At 36.2% G+C, this 13890-nt stretch overlaps 1 protein-coding gene across 1 annotated transcript in view; it reads right to left on the reverse strand.

Annotated features, from left to right (window-relative positions):
* Positions 1 to 399: 399 nt before the first annotated feature.
* The window catches only part of SYT14 (synaptotagmin 14), a 142434-nt gene continuing 128943 nt past the window's right edge, over positions 400 to 13890 (reverse strand). The window contains 2 exon segments of the mRNA XM_032591847.1: positions 400 to 1083; positions 4958 to 5147. Of these exon segments, the coding sequence (XP_032447738.1) occupies positions 770 to 1083; positions 4958 to 5147 (504 nt within the window). The 3' untranslated portion in view covers positions 400 to 769.

Genomic DNA, 13890 nt, shown 5'->3' on the forward strand with positions numbered 1-13890 from the left:
TGTCTAAAAGACTTGCAAGGGACCAGTACAGGAACTGGGTCTCTTTGGATCAGGCAAAAGCAGAGGCAAATGAAGAAATGAGCTTTTTTTTTTCCAAAGTGACATATAAAAAAAATTCCTTTATGAAAATGAAGACTCGCTTGCACTTAAGATTTAGTGCTATTAAGAAGAACTGAGGCACAAGGAAACTAAGTGCACAAAGGAAAAATATCTGAAATGAAAGTGTTTTCTATGTAATTGAAACCCTTCGCCGTTAGATATGCCTCATGACAGAGCCGGAGACGTATTTCTTCAGATTAAAGAACATTACCAACCCCAGTGACAAGCCAGTCAAAATACGTGTTTCCTGGTTAGCGTTTGCGGGGGCGGGGGCGGCGGGGGGGGGGGGGGAGAGGACACTACAACAGTGTTGCAACTAAGGATTCTGATTTTAAAAAATCGGTTACAATTTTGATTTTTCATGAAAGTCCTGGCTCTTTGCTAAAGTGAAATTAACTTCAAACCAAAAGCATGTTCTTAAAACTCTGGAGAACTGTTAACTGTGATGATGTAAGTTTCTCATTTCCCAAACAAGCTCTACCAGAGACACATCTTTTCTTCCTTTATGTCAGGATTAGACGCTCTTTCCACACAATTTAAAGCATTCTGGTAGAAGGTTGAGGATGACGCTTCAAAGAACAGCTCTTCTAATGGTGACTAGGTAAAAACAGCAATGCTGCAATCAGAAATAATGCTGCCTTGGACTGTAATTGCTTGTTTATCCTATTCATCATGACTCTAGTAACGCATGCCATCTACACACTTGCTGTCCCTTCGACTCTTTCATTTCAGTCCAGTGATTGAGCTCCTCTTCTCCAGAGCTGTTCAGACCTAAAGAAATCCAGCCTATCATCTCTTTCCTTTTCATGCTGCGTTTGTTATACACAGACAGTATGAGTGTCACATCAGAAAGTTGAAACAGGGCCACTTGAAAAACAAATGTTTCCTTGTATACTGGATTAGGCTGCCCTCTGCGGATGGATGTCTTGCATTTGGACATCTCTTGACCCATGGAATTCAGGAGAGTTAATTTAACATACGTATCTAAGGAAAAAAACAACAACATACCACAAATATCATTTGAAACAAACTCAAGACACCTTACTTGTGACATCTGCCGAGAACATTAAGTATTTATACTTTATAAGGATATGGTGTATACCATGTTTCATGGAATTTCAACTGATTCCATTTTGATGTAGATGCTTATTCAATGTGCCAAGTACAGAGAATGCTAGGTAGGCAGAAAATCTTTTGTGGGTCATAATATCTTAACCTCGCTATTTCTACGTTATGGTTAGAATTTAAAGGTATACCTCATAATCCTTCCTCCACCCTCCCACCCTCCGCTTCCCCTCTCCCCCACCCCCGCTCCCCAGCCTTGACCTCCCACTCCCACCCCTGTCCAACCCCATCCCCATTTAGCTTCACTAAGCAGGACGTCATAGCATTAATAAACACTTAGCAAGCTCAATTAGCCACAACACTGTAAAGCATTCCACTGTGTTTTCAGAGAATAAGAATAAACAAACAAATAGAAATGAAGGCAAATGGAAAAGAGGAAAAGAAGACAAGAATGCAAAGATGACATCAAAACAGCTTAGGATGAAATGTCAAAAAAATCTCTGCATGGATGTGGTTTTTAAATATATTTTAAAAACATTTAAAAGGGCCAAAATGAAGCCAAATGCATTAGGGTTCAAAGTTTAGCAAATCAAGTAAAACTTTCTCCTGGTTTCATGCAAGAGTACATTTAATGTGCTTTTTGGGTAGTTAAAATACTACAGGGATTCTTTTTTGGCATAATTGAATGTGAAATTTAAAGTATGGTATTCTTAACTATTTTCATGAATTAGAAAAAAAACTGATGTGATGTTTCGTGTACAAAGTGAAACATAACAGTTCATCGCCTGGTTATTTGGAAGATAAACCCTCTCTTCAAACAACTGTGTTTTCAAGTTGGTTAGACTCATGCAAATGACCTTCAGCATGGTGATCCATCATGTGTACTTCATATCAAAATTTCAATTAATTTTAATGACAATTGCAATATTTCTCATGAAATATCTATTATATGAATCAAAATACAATAAATGAAAAATAAAACCGTTAATTTAAAAAGTTTTGCTTATTTTATACATACTCTGAATACCATCATCCATAATCAGAGATAAATTCTAAGTTAGTTTTATTTAAAGTACCACAGATAATAAATGTGCATTTTGTTTTGGAAACCAACATGGTGGACAGCTTCACTGCTGGCAAGTTTTAGGGTATTTTGTTTTTGCATGAAAAGACAACATCCAATTAGCCTCTACAGGAACTCACCTCGGATTATATAAACCTGTCCACCTATCAAGTGTTTTAGACAACAGAACAGTCCATCTGACAACAGGGGGTGGAAAGCAGTAAAAGAAATAATGACCAGATGTCAATTGTTGGGTGAAAGAGGGTCAAAGGTTAGAATTAAAGAGGAAACACTGTTCACTGGGGTGGAAGAACACAAAACTTCAGCATTTTAATTGAGGCAGAGGGCTGAACAAAAGGGTTGTTGGGTAAATTTCATGGAATGAGAATTTTTAAGGTCATTGTGTAATCTTAAACAAAAATTACACTGTTTTAAAGGGGTACATCTTTATAATGATATCCTCTTGGTCTAAAGCACATTGAACATAGAATCATGCAAATTATCAGACTATAAAAGACTGAATAAAAGTCATTATATAATTATTATTATGCTAAGTTTTGAAGTCTATCCATGCAATATTAAATATTTCAAATACTTCTATTACTTTCAATGTAATATAAAGGTAAGTTAAACAAAAGAAAATAGAACTGTCAAAATTTTTGCTCTTGAATGTCCCCACGTTTCTTTCGATTATTCAGTCGATAACACAGTTCAAGGCCTACAACCAGGTATATACAAAGGGTCACCATCTTATATAATGTATACAGTATACGACAAACTGATACATTACTTTATAAATACTCCACTTCTTACAATTAATTTTAATGTTGACTTTTTTACCTACTAGCTGCTTCCCAGTTAACACCATTAACCACCCTGATGCTGACGATCTAATTCTGAAATAGAATTGTTCTACTTTAAATTGTTTTATTCCATGAATTGCTCTAACTAACCCTCACCTACTCTAAGTTTGGATGCATTATAACCTCTCACCCTGTTTATTATCCACCTCCGCTCTCTTCATTTTAGCTCTGGTTAGTGTTTCTCTGTTTCTATCAGAGTGGGTACAGCAAGGACAGAAAGGCAAGCATATCATTCCATTCTGCTATTTTTTAGTATTTCAAACTGAGTATTTGTCAAAAAATCAAACTGTTAGCTAAAGCACAAATGGCAAACTGATAGCTGCTGGCCGGATGTAACCCCACATACTTATTTTGTTTATCTGTTACAGTGTTCAGAAGTTTTCGATTTGCATGTCTTGAGGCTGGGCATGCATCTTGCATCTGGCATGTGCCTCACCATGCTCCTTATCTCCTGCCTGCAAAGTTTGTTCATTTAAGGTACTTTCCAGGCCAGGCCACGTGAGTTTGCATTCTAAATAGGTATCAATAAAGATAACCCTGGCCACACTTCCAAAGTTGTTTATTCTAGTAATTGCTTCCTTCCCCCCTCTGAATTGGGGGACAATAATAATTCCATCCCTCTTTTATGCACCTTCGTCTGACTTCAGTCTTAGATAACCCTGTGAAAGACACAACCTTAATTTCACATATGAGGAAACAGACTTAGGGGGAGTTAGGTTATTCATCCAAGGGTAGAAATATGAACATAATTTTGGCCTTCTGACTTTTAATTCAGGAAGAGATACATTCCATGATGTCTGTAAGAAGCAAGGTTTCCAATATTACTTAGGGAAAATCAAATATATTTTTATGACTTTTCACTTAAGTTGAAAAGACAATGTTTAGGACATTGGGAGGTAAAGTTCATTTAATTCAAGGGTAGAAAAAGTTTCCCCTCCAATAATTATTTAATACTTGGAGTAAAAGATGGCTTTTAAGCAAGTCTGTGGGAAATCTTTAAGCAAATTTAAGGTGGCCATTACTAGTTAAGATTTCCTTTCAATTGTTTAGGGCACTAACAGCCTTAGTTTTAGAGAGTATAAAGAAGCTGCTACATTCCTAGCTTATTTCTGCAGATATCAATAGACATTTAGGGAGGTGTACTGACAGTCTCTCTGTACTCCCATAATCCGCCCCCATGCCTGTGAGCGGGAAGAGAGACAAGGAGAGGGGAGTGAAAGGCATAGGGACCAGAGCAGAGGCATACCTTCTCACTTGCCTTTCCTAGTGTCTAGGGGAAATATCAAACTATTCCTTATTCTGTTTGTCCTGGTAAAGGCAAAGCCACGCCATTTAAGAAAAGACTGCAGGCAGTACCGATTTATAACATTAAGGGAGGAAAACTGTGAAGAAGCAGTTTCTTCTTAAATTATCATAGGGGAGAAAAGAGAAAAAAATATAGAAGTATAAACATTAGTTCATAGTACTGCATGCAGACAGAAAATACAACATCAATCTTAAGTTGACAACAACAGCCATACAGATTCCTGTGATCGTATCTGTGGAATATTCTTAACTTTAAAAAAACCCTGTAACTTTTTCTAGCACTGGAAGATAATGGCTATGATAGGGATAATTTATTCGGCAGGCACTATGAAAAATTAAAAGTCTTGTCTCCTTACAATTAATATTTTGAATTTCAAATTTTTCTACTTCCCAAATGACTGGAAATAGAAAGCATGAAACAGATTAGCTGATGATTATTACACCATTTCATTTTGATCAGTTAAGACTAAATGATAGGACTGAGGCCCTTAACACTGAGAGTCCCATAAGTGCAGAAAACAGAAGAATTAAAAAAAAAATTTTTTTTTTTTTTTTTACTCACTGGGTGGTCTGTTTGCTGCCAAGTTTTTGAAGTGGCTGCCTTTTATCACTTCTGCTGATAGTCTGCCAGTTGTGGCATTGTAAAGCAGGCCAATGAGGATTTCTGGAACGGAGCCATGTTCAAGAGACTGGCATGAGGATGTACTTTCGCTACAGGACATTTCTGACATGCTCATTTGGGAGTCACAGCCCTGTAATCAAGAATGAAATCTTTATAGTATCTTTAAAAAAAAGAAAAAAAAAGATATATTAAGAGATACAGCATAAATGCTGTGTCATTACAATTGGGTAAATCACAATAAAGACAAGAGTTGCAAGCAAAATTCCCAAAAAGCTAGATTCGAAGTGTTGTTCTTAGCATATTTTAGTCTCTGGATCTCTTTTCATTACACAGCAGTCAAAGAAATAATAGGACATGAGTAGGTTTCATAAATCCCCATGTATTTATATACAGATCAGAAAGGACAAACTTCTTAAACTCATAGGTGTCAGTGAACTATTTTTGGAATGTGAAAAATTGTTGTTTAAAGACTTATTAACCTTAAAGACTGACACAGACTTAGGCTCAATTACATTAAGCATAAATGTCTTTACTGTGTCTTTAATGACACAGAGTGGAAAACTTTGATTAAATAAACAAGACAAAAAGTTCTGCTACTTGTAAGTCAATATGTAAAACTGAGATATAGAAAGTTTAAAAGGATGGGAAATTACTTATCATGCAAATAATAACCAAGAGAAAATTGGTATAGATAGATCAGTATAAGTCAAGGTTAGCTTAAAGGCAATAACGAGGAAGAGTAAGCTCAATTTGAACTTTCATTTTACCAGGAAGATAAGGTAACTCCAAATTTGCAAGCACTTAGTAACAGGTGCTTAAAATACAGAAAGCAGAATTTGCCAGAACTAGAAAGAGAAGTAGGCAAATCAACAACTAATGGGGATAACTTGAGCATACTTCTTTCAGTAACTGACCAAACAGATAGACAAATAAATGCAGTAAAAATGTAGAAGATTTGAATATCACAATAAGCAAAACTGACCTAAGGGTAATCTGTAGAACACCATACCCCACAACTATGAAATACACATTTTTTCAAGCACACAGTGGTAGTTTTACAAAACTAATTACAAAAATAAAGCAAAGAGCAAAGATTTTTAAATGGCAGGACTCTTTCAGGATAGGTCTTTTAATCAGGTAGAAATCAAAACTATCTTCTAGTAAAGAGGAAAAAGTGCCCTATATATTTGGAAATAGCCCATGGTAACTAAATCATAATGAAGACAAGTTATCAGAAAAGAGTAATAAAAATAAACACTGGAGAGTCCAATTTAAGAAGAAAGAGAGAAGGCACAAAAAACAGGAATGAAAACGGAGACGTCACTACCTATGCTATGGATTATAAAGACATAAAAGGAAGGTAAAAAAAAATTTCTTCCAACAAATTTGAAATTCTGATGAAATGGATAGATTCCTGGAAAACTACAACTAACCAAAATGCACACAAGAAGAAATAAAGTATCTAAATAGTGTTACTGAAAAAATTGAATTTATAACTAAAAACCTTTCCAAAACAAACAAAAAACAAAACTAAAAAACTTTAGGTAGATGGCTTCACTGGTGAATTCTAATTAATACTGCTAATCTTATGAAAACTCTTCCAGATGGGGAAAGAGGAAACACTCTCTAGTTTTACTTCAAGACTCTAGCAAAACCTTAAAGACAAAGCCTGACAAGGACATTATTTAAAAAAAAAAAATACAGGATTTTCTCATTCATGAACTTTGATTTCAAACCCTAAATAAACAACTGGCAAACCAAATCTAGCAATATATAATATCATACTTAATAGAAAAATTTTTGGGTGTTTCCCCTTTGAAATTGGGGATGTGACAATAATGCCAACCATTACCACTTCTAGTTAACATTGTAGTGGAGATTCTACTCACGAAGCCTTACTGAGCCTTACTAGCCTTACTTAGCTTACTAAGCCTTACTAGCCTTACTAAGGGCAAGAAAAGAAAAGAAAGGAAGAGAAGAGAAGAGAACAGAACAGAAGAGAAGAGAAGAGAAAAAGAAGAGAAGAAAAGAGAAGAGAGGAGAAGAGAAGCGAAAAGAGGAAATGAAGGAAAAGGAAGTAAAAGAAAAGGAAAGAAAAGCTACGGAAAGCCTTACTAGCCTTCTAAGGGCAAGAAAAGGAAAGGAAAGGAAAGGAAAGGAAAGGAAAGGAAAGGAAAGGAAAGGAAAGGAAAGGAAAGGAAAGAAGGGAAGGGAAAAAGAAAAGAAGAGAAGAAAAGAGAAGAGAGGAGAAGAGAAAAGAGGAAATGAAGGAAAAGGAAGTAAAGGAAAAGGAAAGAAAAGCTATGAAAAAAAGATTTGGAGGGGAGGAGATAAAACTCCTTATGTGCCTATTATGTAACTATGTGTACCTGAAATCTAAACAAGTGCACAGATGAATTACAATTGCATACAAAGATAAAAACTATAAATCAACACATTGTTATATACCAACTAAACTTTGAAAATAGAATTTATTCAAAAATAGCATCTGTTAGAACATAAGATATAAAATATCCAGGAATAAATGTACAAATGATATGTGAGGCCTCTACACAGAACACTATGAATATTACTGAGGCAAACTGAGAAGTGCTACATAGATATACCACATTAATGTATTAGAAAGCCCAATTTTGTCATATCCTCTCCAGATTGACCTGTAGATTAAATGCAGTAACAGTCAAAATCTCAATAGGTTTCTTTGTGGAGCTTGACAAACTAATCCTAAAGTGCTCATGGTATACACATACAATGCAGAATTATTCGCCCTTAAAAAAGAAGGAAATCCTGCCATTATGTGACAACATGGATGAACCTGGAGGACATGAGGCTGAATGAAATAAGCCAGGCACAGACAAATACTGCATGATTCCACATACATGAGATATCTAAAAAAGTCACACTCACAGAAGCAGAAAGCAGAATGTTGGTTGCTGAAGGGTGGGGGTAGTGGAATGAAGAGGTGCTGTTCAATGAGCATAAAGTTACAGTTATGCAAGATGAATAAGTTCTAGAGGTCTGCTGTACGACCCAGTGCCTGTAGTTAACGATACTGTGTTGTATACTTACGCATTTTTTTTTTAATTTTTTTTCAACGTTTTTATTTATTTTTGGGACAGAGAGAGACAGAGCATGAATTGGGGAGGGGCAGAGAGAGAAGGAGACACAGAATCGGAAACAGGCTCCAGGCTCTGAGCCATCAGCCCAGAGCCTGACGTGGGGCTCGAACTCACGGACCGCGAGATCGTGACCTGGCTGAAGTCGGACGCTTAACCGACTGCGCCACCCAGGCGCCCCTACTTACGCATTTGTTAAAGGGTGGACATCGTGTTAAATGTCCTTTTTACCAAAATATAATATAATATAATGAAATGGCATGAAATAAAAATACATGGCAGAATGCCCTGTTCTACTGAGTATCTACTATCAAAATTTATTATAAAGTTACATCATTTAAGACAATGTGACAAAAACAATGTACAATAGACTACCAGAATAGAAAGACCACAAATTAACCTAGTCATACACAGACACTTAATTTACAAGAGTGGAACCACAACGCAGTGGGGAAAGGATCATAATGAATAGTGCTAAGACAACTGGCTATCCACCCAGAAATCAATGAAAACTAACCCCTACTTCAAAACATGCCAGAAAGTCAATTCTGAATTTAAATATAAAAAGAAAAATGATAGGGGCACCTGGGTAGGTCAGTCAGTTAAGTATCTGACTCTTGATTTTGAGTCAGGTCGTGATGTCACAGTCGGTGGGACTGAGCCCTGCGTCGGGCTCTGTCTTAACAGTGTGGAGCCTGCTTGGGATTTTCTCTGTTCCTCTCTCTCTGTCCCTTCGTCTCTCTCTCTCTCTCTCTCAAAATAAATAAAAAAACTAAAAAAAAACAAAATGATTAATCTATATGTTAACATAGGGGATCATATTCATGATCGCAGGGTAGGGAAAGACTTCCTACAGAGGTTACAAAAGCATTAATCATAAAGGAGAAGTTTGGTGAATCTGACAAAATTAAAATTAAGAATTTCTAAGCTTCAGCAGAGACTTTTAGGATGGAAAAGAGGCAAACAATCAGTTGTGAGAAGAGGTCTACAACACATATAGTTAACAATCAGCTCAAATCCAGAATATGTAAAGAACACTTATAAATCAATAAGAAAATGACAACACAATATAAAAGTGAGGAGACATCTGAACCAGCAATTTCACAGAAGAATAGCCAATGAAATATATGAAATGTTGTTCATTAGTAATCAGGGAAATGGAAATTAAAACCATGAGGTGTCAATACGCAACAAACAGGCTAAAATAAGAGTGTGGTGAGTTCACAGAGCAATGGGAACTTACATGTTCCTCTGGTGGTAAAGTAATATGGCTTTTAAAAATGTTAAAAATACACTTACCTTATGACATGGCAATACATACCCATCAGAAATATGTACCATGTTTATCAAAAGCCATATGAAAGAATGTCCATAGCAACATTATTCACAAGGGCCCCAAAGAGCAGAAAGGATAAATAATCTGTGGTGACTTCATACAATATAGCAACAATACTGTACATATACAGCAACGAAAACTAATTATAACTACATTTACAAACACGACTTAGAGTGAAAAATGCTGAACCTAAACGGATACTTGGCTGTGTAATTTCATTTATGTAAATTTCAAAAACAGCAACCACACACACACACAAAAAACAAAACAAAACCAAAAACAGAAGAACAGACAAAACTGAACCACAGTATTTCCAATGCATGAATAAGTGGTAATACTATAAATCAAGCAAGCAAGTGATTAATATAAAAGTCAAAATTGTGGTTAACTCTAGGGGTGGGGAGAGAAGGTACAGTGATTGGGAAGGGCATGCTGGGGCTAGCTGCGGGTACTGGTAATGTTTTATTTCTTGCCCTGGATTGCAGTTACATGGGTAGTACATTTCTGTTTTTCATACTTTTCTAAAGTGTGCTGGATTTCAGAAGACAAAGGTTTAATGAAAGAATTATATGATACAAGTATATAATATATACACAAATTAATGTACAGCGATAAAAGTAAACATTTAAGACTTTATTTGAAGATTCCTAAGAGGATTAACTCCACAAGTTCCACAAAAAAAGATGATAATGCTTTTTTCTATAATGGACTTCCATATTTAAAATATATTAGATGTAGATTTTCAGATTTAAAAAAAAATCTAAAAATGTTTTATACAAATCCTCATGTCTGAGTCTACTGTTGGCTATATAAGTAATTAAGGAGAATTAATACACACCTGGAAACTGAATTAACTCACTGGACTGGTATTTAGATGGAAAAGTCTCATCTTTTCAAATTTAACTCTAAATCATAGAGGAGAAAGTCAAAAGGAATATACATCTTGTATTTCTAAATCATGGGTACACAAAACACATAGTTTGGTATGTTTTCATGACAGTTGGAGGAGGAAACATAATTTTAGTAAGTTTCAATTAGGATATATCATCACTTATGAAAATAGTGTCAAAAACATGCTCAAGCACATTTGGTGCATTTGCTACATTAGGCTATTACACTAGCAGCATCTGTTAGAATACTGTGAGATACATTTTTCATAATATAGTATTTTTCACATTAACCTACTGTCAGATATAATAAGATGTGAATCTAATATTTTCTTATTAACACAGAGGTCACATTGCCAATTTTGAGCAACAAAGCGATGTACCAAGAAAGTCCTGGAAAAGGCTTTTCTTGCTTCTAAGGAAAACAGCCAACTTCAGTCCTCACTTTACTGCTATAAAAATGTCCTTGTCTCCAAGCCCAACAGAAAAGCAAGAGTGATAAGATCCTTGGTGATCACATTCTATTTCAGTAAGCCCCGCTGAAATACAGTAGTGTTTAACACAAAAAACAAAACCAAAAACCAAAAACAAAAAACAAAAAAACCAAACCCCAAAACCCTCAACAACCACTATTGTCTAAAGGAATTCATTCTGAACTTATATAGCACCTTAGGAAAAGTGCCAATCTCAAGGTCCTCCCATCGCCATCAGTGTAATGCCTATCCAATACTGGCACAGGTGTGGCAGTCCAAGGAGATCACGGAGCACATCAGAAACAGTGTCGAGTAACTATATAAACAGACTAACTGCAGCAAAGGCAAATTAAATACAGATACTACATACCCCAGTGGCATCTTTCCTCTCACTGTCCCTCAGGGCATGCTGCTCTGTTCAGTGTGTACTCAGGAATCTCTACTCTCTCTGCAGAACCCATCATTAATTTATAATTGGGGCTTGCCCAGGTTGAAGTAACTGCAGGTGATTAACCCAAAGTCAAACAAATCCCAATCATAATTAGGTCTACTTAAAGGAGTCGTCCCACAGGCTCCCCAAAGTGAAAGTATATCTTCTTTCCACCTAAGATAGTTTTTTTTTTTTTAATTTCTTTTTCATACTTCCTCTCCTTCCCCCTGAGTCCTCTGCCCTAGGGTGGAGGATTATAAGCAATTCTGTGAAAGTAGAAAAAAGTCTATTTAATTTTTCAGAGAAATGAATAAACTCTATATAATGTTTACCATAAGCAGAATTAGTGCTTATGACAGCCATCACACATCCTTAATGGTGCCAATAGGTTAAAATTAGGTGGGAGCTTGCAAAGATGGAGGAAAAAAAACCCTAAGATTAAAAAACAACATAATTCCTATTAAGGAAATGTACTGGGCTTTTTATTAATACTAAACCGATTCCATCTTACTTGGAACCACTTAAAGTATTTTTAAGGTAAAACTGCTGAGCTGAGCAATGATAATTGCTATAAATTTGAGTAGTTTGTTGAATTTATTTTCACTGTGGCTGGAAGATATTCTCTAGTTTTTAATGTAATTTGCACATGAAAGGCTTCCACAACACTTTTCTGAAAATGGGGTGATGAGGGCACAGAGGGTGCTGACGTGTGACAAGAAGGAAGTCACCTACTGCAGGGTTGGAGCCGGCTGGTGTCATCTCTAACAGCACCTTCCCTCCTCAGGACCCTTTCCCAGCCCCGGTTACTCAACTTCTATCAGGCTAGGTAAGCCAGAGGCAATTGCAGCAAAGAGAAAGCAAGAACAGCATAACCGCTCCAAACCTTGCCCCAATCCAGCGTAAAGGAGACCCATGCTGTGTTCTAGTATCGGTAAAGACACCAAGTGACTCCAAAGGATAACTTACAAGTGAGCTAGGGATGGATGGAGAGCTGAAATTTCAGGGTAGTGTTGGAATCAGGATCCTTCTGGTTACAAGTGACAGAAAATTCAGCTTTAACTTAAGCAGAACAAGGGAATTTATTGGCATCTGTAACGCAACAGTGAGTAAGGTAGCTTCAGGTACTCACTGATCTACACCTTAACCTTGGTCCCCAGGAACTGGTTCTCTTTATCCATTTTTCAGCTGTGTTCCTCAATTTGACTTTACTCTCAGGTGGACACTTTCCTTCCTAGTTGCCAGTAGTGTTCAGCAGCTCTGAGTGTTGTAGGAAAGAGGAAGGCAGCATCCTGACTGCTTCAAGCAAAACTCCAGAACTTGCTAGTCAGGGCCCATGAAGATTTAATTCCAGGGCTTTGGAATAAAGTTACTTCATCAGGAGTACAAGGGCAGGCTGGTCTCCCAAGCAAGATCTGGATACTGTGGCCGCAAGAAGAGATATGTACGCTAGGTTGTTTGTGTCCGCTTTTCCTCCGCTTGGCCCCTCTAAGAGGATGTTCTAAGAGGAACATCACCCATGCTACTGAGGAGCTGCTTATGTTGTTGCTGTTGCTCTAATTGTGACTACCTCCCTCATGATCTTTGCTGGGTTCGGTCTGCAGTCATCTGGCTTGCAATAGCCAAGCAGGAGGAAAAGTGGTTCAGTGAAAGGGAATGTTACTACACTCCTGGAGCACAGCTCTGACATTCAGGTTAGATAATGGAGAGTGGAAGGAAAAGTAGTAAATCCGCATTTTCTCTTTCATAAAGTTTTTTTCATATCAACACTGAAAACTTAATGCATTGAGGTTTAAGATAAAAGGAAAATTAATTGTAAAATAAAAACAAAATATTTTATATTAACAATACCTGACTACAGCATCATGTAGAGATGGTCATGCAAAATTCCTGCTCTGATTAAGATGTATATATGGGTACACACATGTATGTACATATATGCACGTATTATTTTTCTTGCTGCATTCAATATGAACATACGTAATTTGGCATTCTTGTATATATGCTTGTGAGATTGGCTTATAAAGCTTATAGATTTTTCTCACACTGTCAAATAACTCTTATGCCATATAAACTATTTCAGAGGATGCAAAGGAAAAGTAGTCAACTTCTCTTTTGAGACTTGTATAATTTTGACATCAACTAGACAAAAAGAACATAAGAAATTACAAACCAATCTCACTTATAAACATACATGCAGAAATCCCAAATTAGACACTGTTGAGTTTAGCAAAAATATATACTTATGCACATATACATATATAATCATATACGTATACACACACACACATATATGTTTTTTTATCAAACTGGTATTATTCTGGGAGAGTTATTTGTTCAGTGAAGTTGGGGAAAACTTGCCTCTGAAACTCAACCATCTTTTTTTTCTTTCTCTCTTTCTTTTATGAGAATCTTTTTGACTACTGATTGAACTTCTTAATAATAGTAAGATCTTTTCTACGATCCCTAAATCACTTTTTAGAAATTTGTATTCTTCAAGAAAATTGCTCATTTCAAAGTAAGTTTTCATATTTGTTTTCCTAGAGTTGTTCTCCTTATGATTTTTAAATTTCCACTGAATTGGTGATTATGTTCTCCTTTTCATTTAACATATTGTTTCTTTTTTTTTCCTTA

The sequence above is a fragment of the Lynx canadensis genome, chromosome F1, assembly GCF_007474595.2.
Source record: "Lynx canadensis isolate LIC74 chromosome F1, mLynCan4.pri.v2, whole genome shotgun sequence".
NCBI lineage: Eukaryota > Metazoa > Chordata > Mammalia > Carnivora > Felidae > Lynx > Lynx canadensis.